The sequence below is a fragment of the Strongylocentrotus purpuratus genome, unplaced genomic scaffold, assembly GCF_000002235.5.
Source record: "Strongylocentrotus purpuratus isolate Spur 01 unplaced genomic scaffold, Spur_5.0 spur5_scaffold_6, whole genome shotgun sequence".
In the NCBI taxonomy this organism is placed as follows: Eukaryota; Metazoa; Echinodermata; class Echinoidea; order Camarodonta; family Strongylocentrotidae; genus Strongylocentrotus; species Strongylocentrotus purpuratus.
The window spans coordinates 48,665,149-48,680,470 of NW_022145612.1; the positions used below are offsets into that span (position 1 = coordinate 48,665,149).

The 15,322-nt window shown below is 37.4% G+C and overlaps 1 protein-coding gene across 2 annotated transcripts; it reads left to right on the top strand.

Annotated features, from left to right (window-relative positions):
* Positions 1-2,620: 2,620 nt before the first annotated feature.
* On the top strand, positions 2,621-14,907 carry LOC115919126. Of its 2 annotated transcripts, XM_030971942.1 has the most exons (9): positions 2,621-2,833; positions 5,660-5,769; positions 9,089-9,316; positions 9,842-10,072; positions 10,961-11,096; positions 11,283-11,482; positions 11,787-11,952; positions 12,515-12,633; positions 13,344-14,907. In XM_030971942.1, exons 1-9 carry the CDS (start codon positions 2,698-2,700, stop codon positions 13,656-13,658), a joined length of 1,641 nt encoding a protein of 546 aa, XP_030827802.1. In that variant the 5' UTR covers positions 2,621-2,697; the 3' UTR covers positions 13,659-14,907. The 2 variants fall into 2 exon arrangements, with proteins under 2 accessions (XP_030827802.1, XP_030827803.1); XM_030971943.1 differs by lacking the exons at positions 2,621-2,833; positions 5,660-5,769 and adding an exon at positions 7,303-8,363.
* The last annotated feature ends 415 nt before the right edge of the window (positions 14,908-15,322 follow it).

Sequence of the window (15,322 nt, forward strand, 5' to 3'; positions counted from 1 at the left end):
GGCATGTCCCCCGAAGGTCCGTATAGCCCTCCTTTAGTGACGCTAGGATCCACGCGCAATGGGACACCTTGTGGCCGCGGGACATTGATAAGAATTCCCCGCCAAATGATTACTTTTCCTGCCTATCGATATAAATAAAGCGGAGAGGTCTGAGCGTTGAGCGGGGAAACCTTCTCGTGTTCTCATGTACCTCGCGTCGTTCTGTAGCTGATGCTTCCAAGACCTTCACCTCTGTAAAGGTGGATTTCGCCGATCCAATGCAATTTTTTAAACGGTGCATTTGTTTATAACCCCTTTGTCTTTTCTTAACTAACCGATTTTTCGAATCTTTATTTCGTAGCGAATTTTCACTAGGAAGATGTGATCCTTTGTTAAAAAGATGAAAATTGACTTGATACTAAATTAAGGTAAGCTATTTATCGTCCCCCTGGCTCTGGAAATAATTGAAAGGCATTTCATGCGGTGATGATGAATACTAATCTTACGATTGTTCGAGAGACCTCAAAAAGCAGGTACATTTAATGCAAGTTTCATTTAAAATGCAGTTACAGGAAAACCTAAAAGTGCGGCTTCTTTGAAACCGCGACCGTTCTACTATCATGACTATGGTCGCTAAATCAGGTTTAACTGTGTACAGATTTCACTATCGTTCGACAACCATCTTTCTCTCAGAGTAGGTACGTACACTCTTAAAATGTTGGGTAAATTTAGTTGGGTAATTGTTGGTTGGTTAAAAAAATTCGTTATTCTGGGCTATTATTACCCATTTAAGCATTTAAGTGTTTTAACCAATATTGGGCAATTATTTTTACTTAATTATTGGGCGGATATTTACCAACAGTATTGGTAAATGAGGGTTGGGAACCAGTTGCCCCGTAGTTGTGTAATTTTGCCACATTTCCTTTGCGAGTTGGGTAAATTTTGTTGGGCAACTGATGGTTGGGTAGAAATTCGCCTAGAAATTTACCAACATTATTTTGCAAATTAGGATTGAGTAATTTTTGCCTGTAGTTGTGTAATTTTGGCACATTCCACTGCGAGTTGGGTAAATTTCGTTGGGCAACTGATGGTTGGTCGAGAAATCGTTTCCAAAGTTGGGTAATTTTTATCCCAATCTATTTCAGGGCATTATATTTACCCAATTATTATACATTTAGCAACAACATCGTTCCAAGGAGTTGAGAGCAATTTACCAAGTAGTTGGGTAATTGTTAGATGCTGAGGAATATTACTCATCACCACTTACCCAATTTGACTTTGCTAAAATTTTGTTTGCTCATATTTGGGTAATAATTGACCACCGCCTCTTACCCAATTTTACTTTGCTCAAATTTTTGTTTGCTCATATATTGGGTAATAAATGACCACCGCCTCTTACCCAATTTTACTTTGCTCAAAATTTTTGTTTGCTCATATATTGGGTAATAATTGACCACCGCCTCTTACCCAATTTTACTTTGCTCAAATTTTTGTTTGCTCATATGCTGAGTAATAATTACCCATCACCACTTACCCAATTTTACTTTGCTCAAATTTTTGTTTGCTCATATATTGGGTAATAAATGACCACCGCCTCTTACCCAATTTTACTTTGCCCAAATTTTTGTTTGCTCTTATGCTGAGTAATAATTACCCATCACCACTTACCCAATTTTACTTTGCTAAAATTTTTGTTTGCTCATATATTGGGTAATAAATGACCACCGCCTCTTACCCAATTTTACTTTGCCCAAATTTTTGTTTGCTCATATGCTGAGTAATAATTGCCCATCACCACTTTACTTTGCTCAAATTGTGTTTGCGCATAATTGGGTAATAATTGACCACCGCCTCTTACCCAATTTTACTTTGCTCAAATTTGTGTTTGCTCATATGCTGAGTAATATTTACCCATCACCACTTACCCGATTTTACTTTGCTCAAATTTTTGTTTGCTCATAATTGGGTAATAATTGACCACCGCCCCTTACCCAATTTATTTTGCCCATATTTGTGTTTGCTCATATGCTGAGTAATAATTACCCATCACCACTTACCGAATTTTACTTTGCTCAATTTTTGTTTGCTCATACATTGGGTACTATTTGACCAACGCCTATTACCCAATTTCACTTTGCGCCTTTTTTTGTTTGCTTATATAGGGTAGTAATTGACCACCGCCTTTTACCAAATATATTTAGCTCAGTTTTCTTTAGCTCACAATATGCTGTGTAAATATTGCTATGAAAAATTGAAATTATCTCTCCTGTAATTGTAACCATTTACTTCTATTTTAAAATTATAATAACAGAGTGTTGAAGCGACGATGAATTTGTGCGAGTTTGATGCTGAAAGAGTCCAAGATTTATCTTTTGTGAAAACTGAGCCATCTTAACCATGTAGGCCTATAGAGTTACCGGTACATAATCTACGTAAGTAATGATCATGGAACGTACACGCTATCATCGTCAATTACGCGCATGCGTAAATGGCAGTGGAAACCTTCGATGGGGACTAGACTTACGTTTAACCAGACTTGGGTAAAGTTTGCCTGGTATTGGTCTTGGGGTAGCGCGCACATGGCCTGGTCGCTCGCGATCAGCATGCCATGCGCAGTACTATTTCTATTTACCGGCCCGGGAGCTCGAGCTATATGATACACCAACGTAACTAGCAGCCTGTACGTACGTACGTATACGCATCATATCGGAGTCTTGCATGCTAGAGCCTGAGGGTCTAAAAATGGAGCTCGACAACTGCTGCGGAGATAGTTCAAGTGAAGATGAGTTCATAGACCCTCTCACCAAAATCGTTCAAAGGTGGGGATGTCCGTCAGTGTTAAAGATACTAGAAGGTACGTTCACATCTTATTGAGATTAGAAGTTTAGAACATGATCAACAGGTACTTGCTGTAGACTTGTTCCCATATCCATAACACATGGGCAACATGTAGACTAGTTCTATGTGCCTCAGCAATGGTTAATGAATACGCTTCAATTCAATTGGTCTATTAAACTTTGCCTCAAATTTGCTCTTTTAATGCATGTGTTACTAATCCAAACTAATATTTGATTGATATAGATATCAAATTCAAATTGTACTGTTTCCATGAATTTTAGATCACAAATGAATATTTAAAAATATTTTGTTCAAGATTTTACAAAACCCAAAGGCCAAAACCCGGATTTCTGTGCTGTTTCCTGCTACAATACATACATAACACAATACCCTCCATTTTCTATGGATCATGGGTTGTATGGGGACGGGTCCAATCACAGAACTCTTAAATACGTATTTAAGAGTTCTGTGGGTCCAATACATTGGACCACATACTTGTAGGTGTGTACCCAGATAGTATTACAGTACGTGGGACTGGTGTAATTTTGAACAATTATCTCTGTTATCTGAAATTGGTATTACTATACTAGATCTAGTCTAGGTCTAGATCTAGATCTAGGCCTACTTATATTTAATAATCAACACTGAACTGAATGATTCATCAGAAAATTGAAGTTGTCAAATAATGTACAATTTTATGAACATTATTTTGTGGAAGATCATCTTTCATTTTCCTGTAGATCTAGAAGTCTAGATTTCAAAAAGTGAGACAATTTTTCTTGCCCATTGCCATGTTAAGGATTTTGCCCTTTCATTTTCTACAGGACTTTGAAATCCAAACACTCTAAAAAAATGTTGGGCAAGTGCCCAATTTTTACCCAACATGAGGGCACTTATGTGTCCGACTGACTATTGGGTAAATTAAAGATTTTGCATGATTTACCCAGTGTTGGATGAAAAGAAAATACCCAACTTTTAACCAACAAAATTTACCCCAATAGGAAATTCACCCAATTCTCACCATAATGTGTGGTATATTCGACACTAGTTGGGCAAATTATTTCATCAGTAACTACATGGTTGGTAGAAAATAACCCAATTATTGGACAAAAATGACCAACTTTAATTTGCCCAAAAATATTACCCAATTATTTCATCGGTAACTACATGGTTGGTAGAAAATAACCCAATTGTTGGACAAAATTTGCCCAACATCAGTTTTACCAAGTAACACCTACCCAACTTATTTCTGACCTTTTATTAGGTAACTTCATACAGTAAATGGTTGGGAGAAATTATTTGACAAAAACGCGCCAAACTTTGATTTGCCCAGTAACATCTGCCTAACTTTGTTTTACAGAGCATAGACTCTACATCCTCTTGGTTTTAAATGGGGCTATTAATTATGTGCTATTGCGATATTCCTTGTCACAACTAAAAGGCAGTTGACCCACATTTTAGCCCATATTAATAGCCTAATTCAAAACCAAGAGGCTGTGGTGGTTTTCGAAATTGCAGTGACCTCGCTGTAGTACACGAATGGGCACAATTTTTAACATGGGTACATTTTTTCTCATTTAAAAAAATCTTTTTCTGAAAATAATTTTTAAATATGGAAAAATTACAGATGCTTAAGCCACCAAATTATGCCCACAAAATTGTACACTATTTTACTACATGTCCAGATTTCAATGAAATCATTAGAACCGATGGACGGATTACCATCCAAACTTGGGACATGTACATGTATCTTGCAAGTTGCAAAGCCAACGAACTGATTCGATTTTGGGATGGAGGTGCACATGGAGGAAGGACATTCGTTAGTACAGGATTAACTGTCCTATTTTGCTTCATATCAGTGAAATGTTCCAGCACATGCATTTTTTTTAATGTTTCCCACCACTGAACAATAAGCTGTACAAAAGAATTATTAAACACCACAAATTATCTTTTCTAGGATAAACAATTGTCAGTTGCCTCTATTCAAGGTAACACACTATAATTTATATATGGTTGTATGGTACTGTAAGTGGCCTGTGAAAGGCTTGAGTGCTAGACTTTTTGAGAAACCCTGGTCAGATATAGCTAGGTTATTTGTCATACTAAAGCTGAGAAACATGGCTACTAATGCAGACAATATCATGGCAGCCGCAAAAGGTTGAAAAAAACAATTACCGGTATGGCAGTTTAAAGTTGAAGTAATAGGCATGACAGTGCACATGGAGAAGACACATATGATTATCAATGAATTAGTAATGTTAATTAACCAATCAGCATACATTGACCTCTATGCTAACTCTCAAATCATTCTGATTCATTTGGTAAGTTGAATGACTTTCTTTGAAATCAAATTCATTGCTGATGCAACTAATCTTTATACTTTAAATAGGCCCCTACACATGTACATTGTTAAAAATTAGGCACAATTTGACTAAACTAAGGTGATTACTAGTATGACTTTAGAAAAGGTTTCCATTCTTAATTTGATTGTGTGGATGTTAATAACATCACCTGAAAATAAATAGCAATTAGTTGATACAATTCGCTAGTATGATCTAAAAGTAAGTTTTCTATACGAAGACCAAATTTTCGAGAAAATCGCATTTGAAAATTCAGATTTTCATAGACCCTTGTGGAATAAGAAAACATTGATTATGCGATTTATTCAAAATGGAAGATATTTTAGCTGGAACATGAGCAAATGTTTACAGCTTATCATTATCTAAAACATATACTTTTGTTTAATTTGCGCAACCATACGTGTGTTTGTGGTATTATATGAAAACAATCAGTTTATGCTGCACTAAGCCTTATTTATCAATCTCTCCCTCTTCTTCTCCAGAAAATGAAGTTGATGTGGAAACCCTTCCCCTTCTAAGTGAAAGTATAATCACATCCTTCATACCCAAGATTGGACCTCGATTGAAGTTTCTCGCTGGGTGGCGTGCAGAGGTAGGCCTTAGATGTGGCACAATATCTCACTATGGATAGTTACAGATGCTTTCAGTGTCTTGATTTAATTAGGGGGGATATTTCTTGCCTATTCCATCATTTAAAATACACACATACAACAACCAGGGGAAAAAATGTAAGTATAACATGCATGCAAGGGGCATGTAGACTAACATTTCGTACATTATCGGGATATAGAAAACATCTCATTTCAAAGCACGCTGCACGGATAAAGACATCAAGCACAACTACAAAAGCAGTTCCAGATCACCAAAGTGAAACCTGTTATGAAGGATCTGTTCTAGGAAAGAATAACAACACTGAAGGGAATTTGGAACAACTGCACCAGGAAAAGGCATTGTTTGTTGGAGAAAGCAGTGAGCAGGAAGATGTCTCTTTTGAAACGCAAACAGAGAGACTACCTGATATTGCAGCAAAGTTTGTAGCAGAACTCAGGGCAAGGACTAATGTGCCTGCTTCACACACCAACAAGGTCATTCAAACCGCACAAGATTTGGTTATTTCTGTGTTACAAACTGTGCAACAGGATGTGATGGATATCTTAAGTGAGCCACAATATGCAGCTAACAGTGAGCTGAGATCTGATATACAAGATGTATTCGAGAATTCAAAGAATCCATTTTCAGAGCTCATGTCAGATACTCAACAGAAAAAATATTTCTCTGAGAAAGGTGATTTCATTCAGCCTTGTGAGGTGTTGTTGGGAACTTGCTTAAAACCAAAAATTGATCAAAAGACAGGTGATCCACTGCAAAGCACACAAAAAGAAACCTTTCAATATATACCACTAGCTGACACTATTAAACAATACTTAGAGCGACCAGGAGTAATGAACGCCATACTGTCTCAAAAAGGATCAAAAGATAATGATGTTTTGTATTCATTCAAAGATGGTCACTATTATAAAAGGCAGGAAGCTACTGCTAGACAAGACTGTGAATTCTTAGTGCCTCTGTTGTTGTACAATGATGAGTTTGAGACAGCCAATCCGCTTGGGTCAAAACGCGGCAAACACAAGGTAAGTGCCTTTTATACAAGTGTGTTATCCCTTCCCAGGAAATACCAGGCTAGGCTGGAAAATATCATGCTCACAGCTATGATCACATCTCCGCTTTTGAGTAAATATGGCATCTCAGAAGTTTTGAAGGTAATCAAGGATGATCTGCAGCAGATGTGGACTGATGGACTCACTATCAAGTGCAAAGAGTTTGAGGGTAGGGTCAAACCCTACTTATTCCAAGTTGTAGGGGACAATCTTGGCATTCATGCCATGCTGGGATGTACAACCTGTTTCCGTGCCAACTATTACTGTAGATTCTGTAGAGGCCATCGCTCGTTGCTTCAGAAACAGCCAAAAGAGGATGCCCAATATCTCCGTGATGAAATAAACTATGATACAGATCTTCAAAAGCCCTTGTCAGAATCTGGCCTGAAGCATGCAACAGTTTTGAATGAATTGCCTTACTACCACTCCACCCAAAACTTATGTCCAGATGTAATGCATGATTTTACAGAGGGAGTCTTGCCCCTAGAAATGCACCTTGTTTTGAGTAAACTTGTTCAGAAGGGTTTCATAACACTGGATGAGGTGAACAGTAGAATATCCTCATTCAATTTTGGCTTTGTGGACCGCAAAAACAGACCAAGCCCAATCAGGCAGGCATCACTGAAGAATCCATATTCTGCCAGTGGACAGACATCAGCACAGATGACGTGCCTTGCATACAACATCCCTCTCATGTTAGGAGACAAGATTGATGAGATGTGTGATGAGTGGGAACTCTTACTGTCAATCATTGACATCTTCAAAATCATTATGAGTCCCAGTATCAGTAAGTCTGCCATCTATGTCCTGAAGGCAATGATTGATGATCACCACAGGCTCTTCATGCAGCTCTTCCCTGACGCTAGTCTAACTCCGAAGCAGCACTTTCTTGTGCATTACCCACGTGCACTGAAACACCTTGGGCCACTGACCCAGTATTCAGCATTGCGTTTTGAAGCAATGCACAGACCTTTCAAGCAGATTGCCAGTGTATCTTGCAACTACCAAAACATTGTCAAAACATTGGCTAACAGATACCAAATGGCACGGTGCTACAGGTCAGTATCAAATCAGTCACTGGATAGCCAAGATATCAATGTGTCACAGCAAGCTGCAGCAATGCTTGGTGATCTACTTGATGATGAGGCACTTTGCAAAAAAATTAACTGTGGAAGGGGAACCGAAGTTACAGTTGCTGGGAAAGTGGACATTCATGGATATGAGTTCCGGGCAGGTGTTGATGTACTTCTATATTGGACTGATGATGATGGACCCACGTTTGGACGTGTTCAGCATATTGTAGTGGTGCAAGAAATGTTGTATCTGCTCCTTCGGCTGTATCAGACCTTGTACTTCAACAGACATGTTGAAGCATTTGCAGTACAGGTGGGCAGAGAGGAAGCACAAGCTGCTGTTGAATGGTGTGACCTGTTTGATCACAGGCCAGTCAATGCTGTCCAGTCCTATAGTGGAAGAGGGCGCTGCTTGTATATTGTGGTGCACCATTCATTCATCTAGGAACAAGAAGGTACGTGTAGGCAACCCATTGCAAGCAAGTGATATATTTTTACAACTAGACATTACAGGTGCACTTGCAAATTTTGTCTTAGAGAACAGAACCAAAACAAAGCAAAAGAAAGAAACTGTTATTCCAATTACAATTATATCTATGAATCAGTTCTTAGTGTATCATTCTACACATTTTGATTGAAAAAATAGCTAAGAAGCTAACCTTAATCGATCTGTACTGACTTGCTAACAAATTTTGATTATTCCAATGAAAATTTTACAGTAAATATCTGGTTTGAATTTTTTAACTCGTTATTAACTTCATTGTTTCTGTATCTGAAAATGTGTCTGTTATATTTGCATTCATTCATATTATGTTGTAATTTCTTAAATGTACCATGACTCATGCCAAGTTTTTCTAGCATATGTACTTCATTGAGGCCCCGGAAATGTGCTATTTTTTACCAATGCATGTTCCTGCCTAAAGTGAAAGTTCCTAACTGGATATTATTATATTATAGATGTACTGAAGAAGCTTCGGCTCATGAGTGACCACTTTTCAATTATGGGTTTGCTTTAAATAGGACAAGGGTACAGAAACAGTGAGAATGATTTTCCCCTTCAAGGAATAAACTTGATACTAAAGTCTAACCTGGGGCTGTTTGTGTCATTAATAATGTAAAAAATAATCAGTCATTTACATGTACATTGAAAGTTCAATTATTTTTCATTTATTTATTGTAGTATCATGCTGCAAATCAACAAAGCATGGAACAAGCATCAACGTCGACAAGAAGCCCATCAGTGTTCTCCTTAGATGACTGCTCAGATCTCTCTTGTGTAACAGGAAGTGAGTGGAGTCCCAGACAAAGCCCTTCCCAGCCCAGTTTGGATACGCTACTTTACGACTCCCCAGAATCCAAGAGTCCTGATCAACATCCTCCCCTGAAACGGGTCAAGAAAGTGCATTTCGTAAGTTTATGTATATAGTGGGCTGATACAATTGAAGAGTGGGCATGTCGAGTCACCATCATTCATCAGTGTTTATGCCTCCAACACATAAGGGTGCCGGAGGCATTATGTCTTGGAGTTATCTGTCTGTCAGTATTTCTGACAAGCAGCAGGGCTCAAAGGTGAAAGGTCAGTTCAAAGGTTATTCAAGTTTTTACTAAAAATACCATTTTATTTCTACATCTGCAGAATGGCTAGTGATATGATTTGGTAGGTACATTTTGGTATGAATGAATAAAGGAATGTTATGGAAAATGTTTGGTTGGGGTTATGGGTTTTAAGCTAGTCTAAGGTCAGTTTCAAGGTTTCATTGAAATTTTTTATCAGAACAAAGTTTGCAAGGAATGCCCAGTGAGTGATTTATGATGGGCTTATTGTAGGAGGTCGGACAGCCAGAGATATACCCACCGACTGCATGCTGTCACATTTCACTTGTTTATTCTGAATTTACTGATCTTTAAAAAAAAAATCCTTTATCTGTTGCAGAACATTGCTTGTATATTGAGAGAGACCACCATGGGAAGAGCAGCATTAAGGAACATCAATGCTACAAATCTCTGCAGCAAAAGGGACCGGCATACTGTTGTGGATATGTTGACTCAGTACCTGATACGGGAGTATGGTACCAAGCCAAGCTCATTTGTGAAGGCATCAATGGCCCATGCCATTGTGACAAGCTTTCCTTTCTTAAAAGATCCAGAATCTCCACTTGGCTATGTAAGTCCTGTCCATGAATTGCTTTCCTTAATATATGTGACCTCAGGTATGGCTCAGATCACCACTTTTTTCTGGACTGATTTATGGATTGATTCTTACCACAGCGGGCATTTATTACTTGGAGGTGCCTTAATTCTTAGGTTGTCCATCCATAGTACCTCCATCTGTCCCTACCCCATAGACCCCATTTACAAGAAAGTGAAATTTTATGAGAAGTTTCTGTTTGAGCCAGAAGCAATAAGCTACTTTAAGGTCTAAATCAAATAAATTATGTGTTTATGCAATAACTTTTGGAATACTGGATCATATTATTTTGTGTAACTTGCTATGAAGCTTCCTCAATTTTGTTATTCTTGTATTTATTATATTGGAGATGCTCAATCAATTGCATGTTGTATCACATTATCACAAGCATTATAAGAGCATCTCTGGCAATAGTAAATTTGACAGTAGACAGGCCTGAAAAGCTTACAAATAATGAAAAGCTAATATGGCATCAATCACTAAATCGTGCAATATTTTTGTTTATTTTTACCACTTGTTTATAAGTTATATTATCCAGTAATGACACATCTCTTAATATTTAGACTTTTGTCTGCATGCCATTGAGTAATGGATATTCACAGAATTATCCATCATTCACTTTGTTTTTGCAATGACTTGATGACATTGCTGGAATATAACAGTGTGCAGTTAGAAATAGGTACTTAAGAGGACAAACCTTGTTATTGCAAACACTGACATATATGTAACAAAATATGTAAATGTACAGTTTACACTGGAATTTTATTGTGCTTTTATTTGATTATTATTAATGTTTAACAAATGTTGTTGAGCATTACTGTTTTTGAAGTTGAATTATGAAGGAATTTTAATTTATTTGAGCAGGAGGCCTGGTACTGCGTGGGGGCCAAGGGACGGCCAGCAACAGGCTACCTGGAGGAGCATCTGAGGTATGTCAGAAAAAAGGAGAAGTCCCTGAGGGTACCAGTAGCTGAAGACGAGGCAGAGTCTCAAAAGCAAGGTATTCTGGCTACTTTTTCATATAGTTAAAGTTATGAGTTATTCAGATCCGTCTGATGAAGTCATGCTGTGCCATAACAAACTGGTGGGGCATGAGCAATGCCAACTAAAACCCCCCTTCCAATACAATCATCAAAAACTTGTTGATACATGCTAATTGTTGATTGTTCTGTTGCATTATATCCAGGAGATACTGATCTTGAGTCTGTGAACGATGATAACATCACGACAATGGAAGAATGGCTGCGTAACAACAAGGAGCCAGAGGACATGGTGAAGGACTACATGAAACAAACAGCAACAAAAAGACATGACTGGATCAAGAGAAGTGACTGTTGTGTGAAGAACATTCTTACCACATATCCCAGACTTCTCGATGCTGGAATGGTATGTGGACCTTGATTTTTCTTCTGCATGTGACAAGAAAGGACATTAAATTAAACTAGAGTCGCATGTTTTGAGAAGTAACTTTTTTGTTTTTTGGTTGCATGGGCAGGTTTACTTTAGCAGTCTCCTTAAAGGGATCGTTTAACAATCTGAGATACACGGTCCTACAGAAATCGTGCATCCCTATTGAACCGATAATTGTTAGTGTGTACCATTCAAATCCTTGCAAAATGGTAAAGAGAAGATACAAATGAAAGATATCCTACCTTTCATCTGGCTTCTATAACTATCCTAACAATTACAGATTGAAGGAGATTTTGCAGAATTGTTCCCAGAGAAAGCAAACGCACTGTACCAGAAGTGGCCCACATTCTGTAACAAAGTAGTGGACTTCACCGAGAAAACTGGCAACTGGAGAAGTGCAAGAGCCGAATTCGAAAACATTCATGACCCTGGGAAACTCAGTCTTGGTATGTGGTGTCAGAACACACATTTGACAGTATTAGTGAAAATGACTTGAGAGAAAGTCAAAAGAATTTATTTCAATTACACTATATGATGTTTATTTTTGTGGCCAGGACCAAACATTGAGTCTAATATCCCCCCTGTAAGGAATTGAACTGAAATAAATAAAAGTGCTCTGAAACATATAATACATGTACAACATATGATAAAAACATGATTCCATGACAAAGGTTTAGCATACTTTTACTTGCTTGTTTTGTTTGTTTGCTTTTTGGGGTGGGGATGGTGGTTTAAAGCTCATTGGGAAGGCTATGCTGAAGTTTGTGCAATTTTGATTTCTTTACTCAGAAAGCTGAGCTCCAAATTACTGACTGACATTTACGTTGAGTGATTTTACCCATATTTGTAGAAAATAATTGTTGTATTCGACCGTTTTTTTTTAATTTGCTGTATATAACTGTACATTTTGTAAGATGTTCCATAATTGACCTGTTTGCTGTTGCACCTTTTCTTCATATGTAATTGGGACTTAATTACTTAACTCTTTCATTGTTTCCCTCTTTTTAGAGGAAAAGAGCAATCTTGGATTCTACATGCTCCCAGTCTTGTTCCGAGGAAGGAAAGATTCCAAGAGAGGAACGTACACCACTGCAGAAACATTGTCGTCCTTCATTGACGTTCAACCAGTAAGTATATGTGCTGGGGAGGTGGTAAAGTAATGACATGTAAGGCATATATTTTGGTTTGTGTTTAAAATCTTGCCATAGTAATCATATTTCATTACAAACAAATTCAATAGTTAATTTGTTAGGAGTTTCAAACCTAGGACAACTGATGAAATTGAGGTTGAAATGCAATACCTATGTTCTTACCAGATAAGGCATTGCCATAACATTTTATTTGTGTAAAACTTGAAAAGCAACCATTTTCAAGTTCCTAGTAATGGGCACGCTGGTCCCCAAGGAGGCCCTGCAGGGGCAACACTAGGCGCTTTAATCTTAATAAGTCAGTTCGTCATTATCTGTGGTACAACTACAAATGGCCTCAGATTTGTCATCACATCGCATTTCACTCATGAATGCAAGCAAGTCCTTTAACCTGCAAATGACATGTGAAAAATGCATGCTTATATTAACAGGCTGTATATGCCTTCCAGCTTAGTTGATGTAATGCTCTGAACGTGACCAGTTTGGGTACAGTTGACCTTTGCCGCAGGGATATTTAAGAATACCCAGTAATGTTTTGATGGGACAGGGATGAACATGCATAAACAAATTTGGGTGTCCTGTAGGTGATTGTGGATTCATAAGCAGAAGCATTCGACAAGCATCAAATATATATATATCAATCCATATAATTACAAATGATTTCTTCTTGATTTCTCTTTGGACTACAGGAGGTTCTCGACATCCAGACTTATGTTGATAACATTGATGAAGCAGTCAGGTCACAGCAATTTGTTGTTGTGCGTGGGAACATTCTCACACCAATACAGGCGTACGTCGTAGTAGAGAGGAGGATACTTCCTGCCGCAACACTGCTTAAAGCAGTCGACTTGTGCTTTAAGGCACTTTATGTGATGGATATCGAATATCAGCCGCAAAGCTGTTCTGTTTGGAAATTTCTCCAGATTGTGGTGTTCCAGTTTACCGATGGGGAGCATCTTACACCAAAGCTGCGGGAGGTCCGAGCCTTCATGAACATGCCATAAGCCATCATGATGTGTTCACGCCAAGGATGATTACTGGTGATATATTTCCTACAGATGAAACTGACACATCATCGTTTAGCACATTTTGGCTACTTGAACCAGTTTATTTTGGGAGAAAAAAAACTGGAAAAAAGTATTATTTTGGACAAAATAACCTTAAAGACAAACTGTTATGAGTTGGATTCAGCACATTATTTTACATAATTTAGACATGTTTGTGTAAGACTGAAGATTTGAGGGTGGGGTGAGGATCGCTGAATAATATAAAAAAAAGAGTGAATTTATACACAGCAGAAGTCTTTGTGTACATTTTAAAAATGATAAAGGCCTAATTGTTTTATCCCAATCATTGCTTAACATCCCCACCTTGAAAGTTTAAGAAAACAAATGAATATATGCCAAGTATAAATACAAAACATATTATTGGCTATAAATCTTTTGCACTGGCGTATACAAATGCTTATCGTGTTTGGTCTTAATCCCAAGAGTACTGTTTCATAACTCGTACATCAAAATGATATATTTCTTCATAAAACATGAGCTATGATATTTTCTGCGTTTAAAACAGCAAGTGGGGTATATGATTGTAAATTACATATACCATTAATTTTCATGTAATGTGTATCGTCCATTGACCCTACGCTGAACTCTCTGCTGAATGGACTGCATGCATTAATTTACATCGCGCAAAGCAGAAGTAGAGAAGTCAACATTTTCATCTACATTTTGCAAAATTGTATTGATATTATTGATAATATCAATAAAATCAATCAAACTGAGTATAGCAGGTAGGGTCAATTGATTTTTGTTGTCTTTAATCTAATCAAAAAGTTATAGTAGGCAGTGTGTATCCTTGTTATTTGATCAGTACCTGTTCACCATCACAGATAGCCAAACTTTCATGTGGTACTTCTGCACATGTCAAATAATCTAGAGGGATTTGAATTTATTTCCTCTTTTTTTTTCACTTCAAAAAAATGTGTGCATTTGTAACACTCTAAGGCAGAGTATTGGTGTGTCAGGATAAATGAACACTATGCCACACCCACAAAATATATATGATGCACATATTCATGTATGAAATCAGAGTACATGGGATACATACAGTGTACATCAAAGTTGTCATGCTGCACCAAAAGGGGCTATATTTGCATTTACTTTTTTTAAAAGGTTGTATTTTTTTCACCAAAAATTGTAATGTTGTAGTTGATGTTAACAAGTTTTGTTTTTACGTTTCTGATGAAAACAACAACATGTGTTTACTGTGTATGTTATTTGTGTTTCAGTTAAGCAATTATTACCCTTTAGATGAGAAAAAGAGTTGAGCAAATAGATGTTATGGAAAAAATGTTGAGCAATGATTATCCAACAGACGAATTAAAGAGTTGGGCAAATGGATATTGTGGAGAAATAGTTGAGCAATTATTACCCAATAGATGGTTGTTTTGATAGTTGGGCAAATGGATATTGTGGAGAAATAGTTGAGCAATTATTACCCAATAGATGGGTGTTTTGATAGTTGGGCAAATGGATATTGTGGAGAAATAGTTGAGCAATTATTACCCAATAGATGGGTGTTTTGAGAGTTGGGCAAATGGATATTGCGGAGAAATTGTTGAGCAATTATTACCCAATAGATGGGTGTTTTGAGAGTTGGGCAAATG

Bases quoted from the DNA above. Each gene is read 5' to 3' on its own strand.
- LOC115919126 (XM_030971942.1), top strand. From the start codon at position 2,698: ATGCTAGAGCCTGAGGGTCTAAAAATGGAGCTCGACAACTGCTGCGGA. The intron at 5,770-9,088 runs GTAGGCCTTAGA...TATTTATTGTAG, and splicing joins TCGCTGGGTGGCGTGCAGAG to TATCATGCTGCAAATCAACA. The intron at 11,483-11,786 runs GTATGTGGACCT...TAACAATTACAG, and splicing joins GACTTCTCGATGCTGGAATG to ATTGAAGGAGATTTTGCAGA.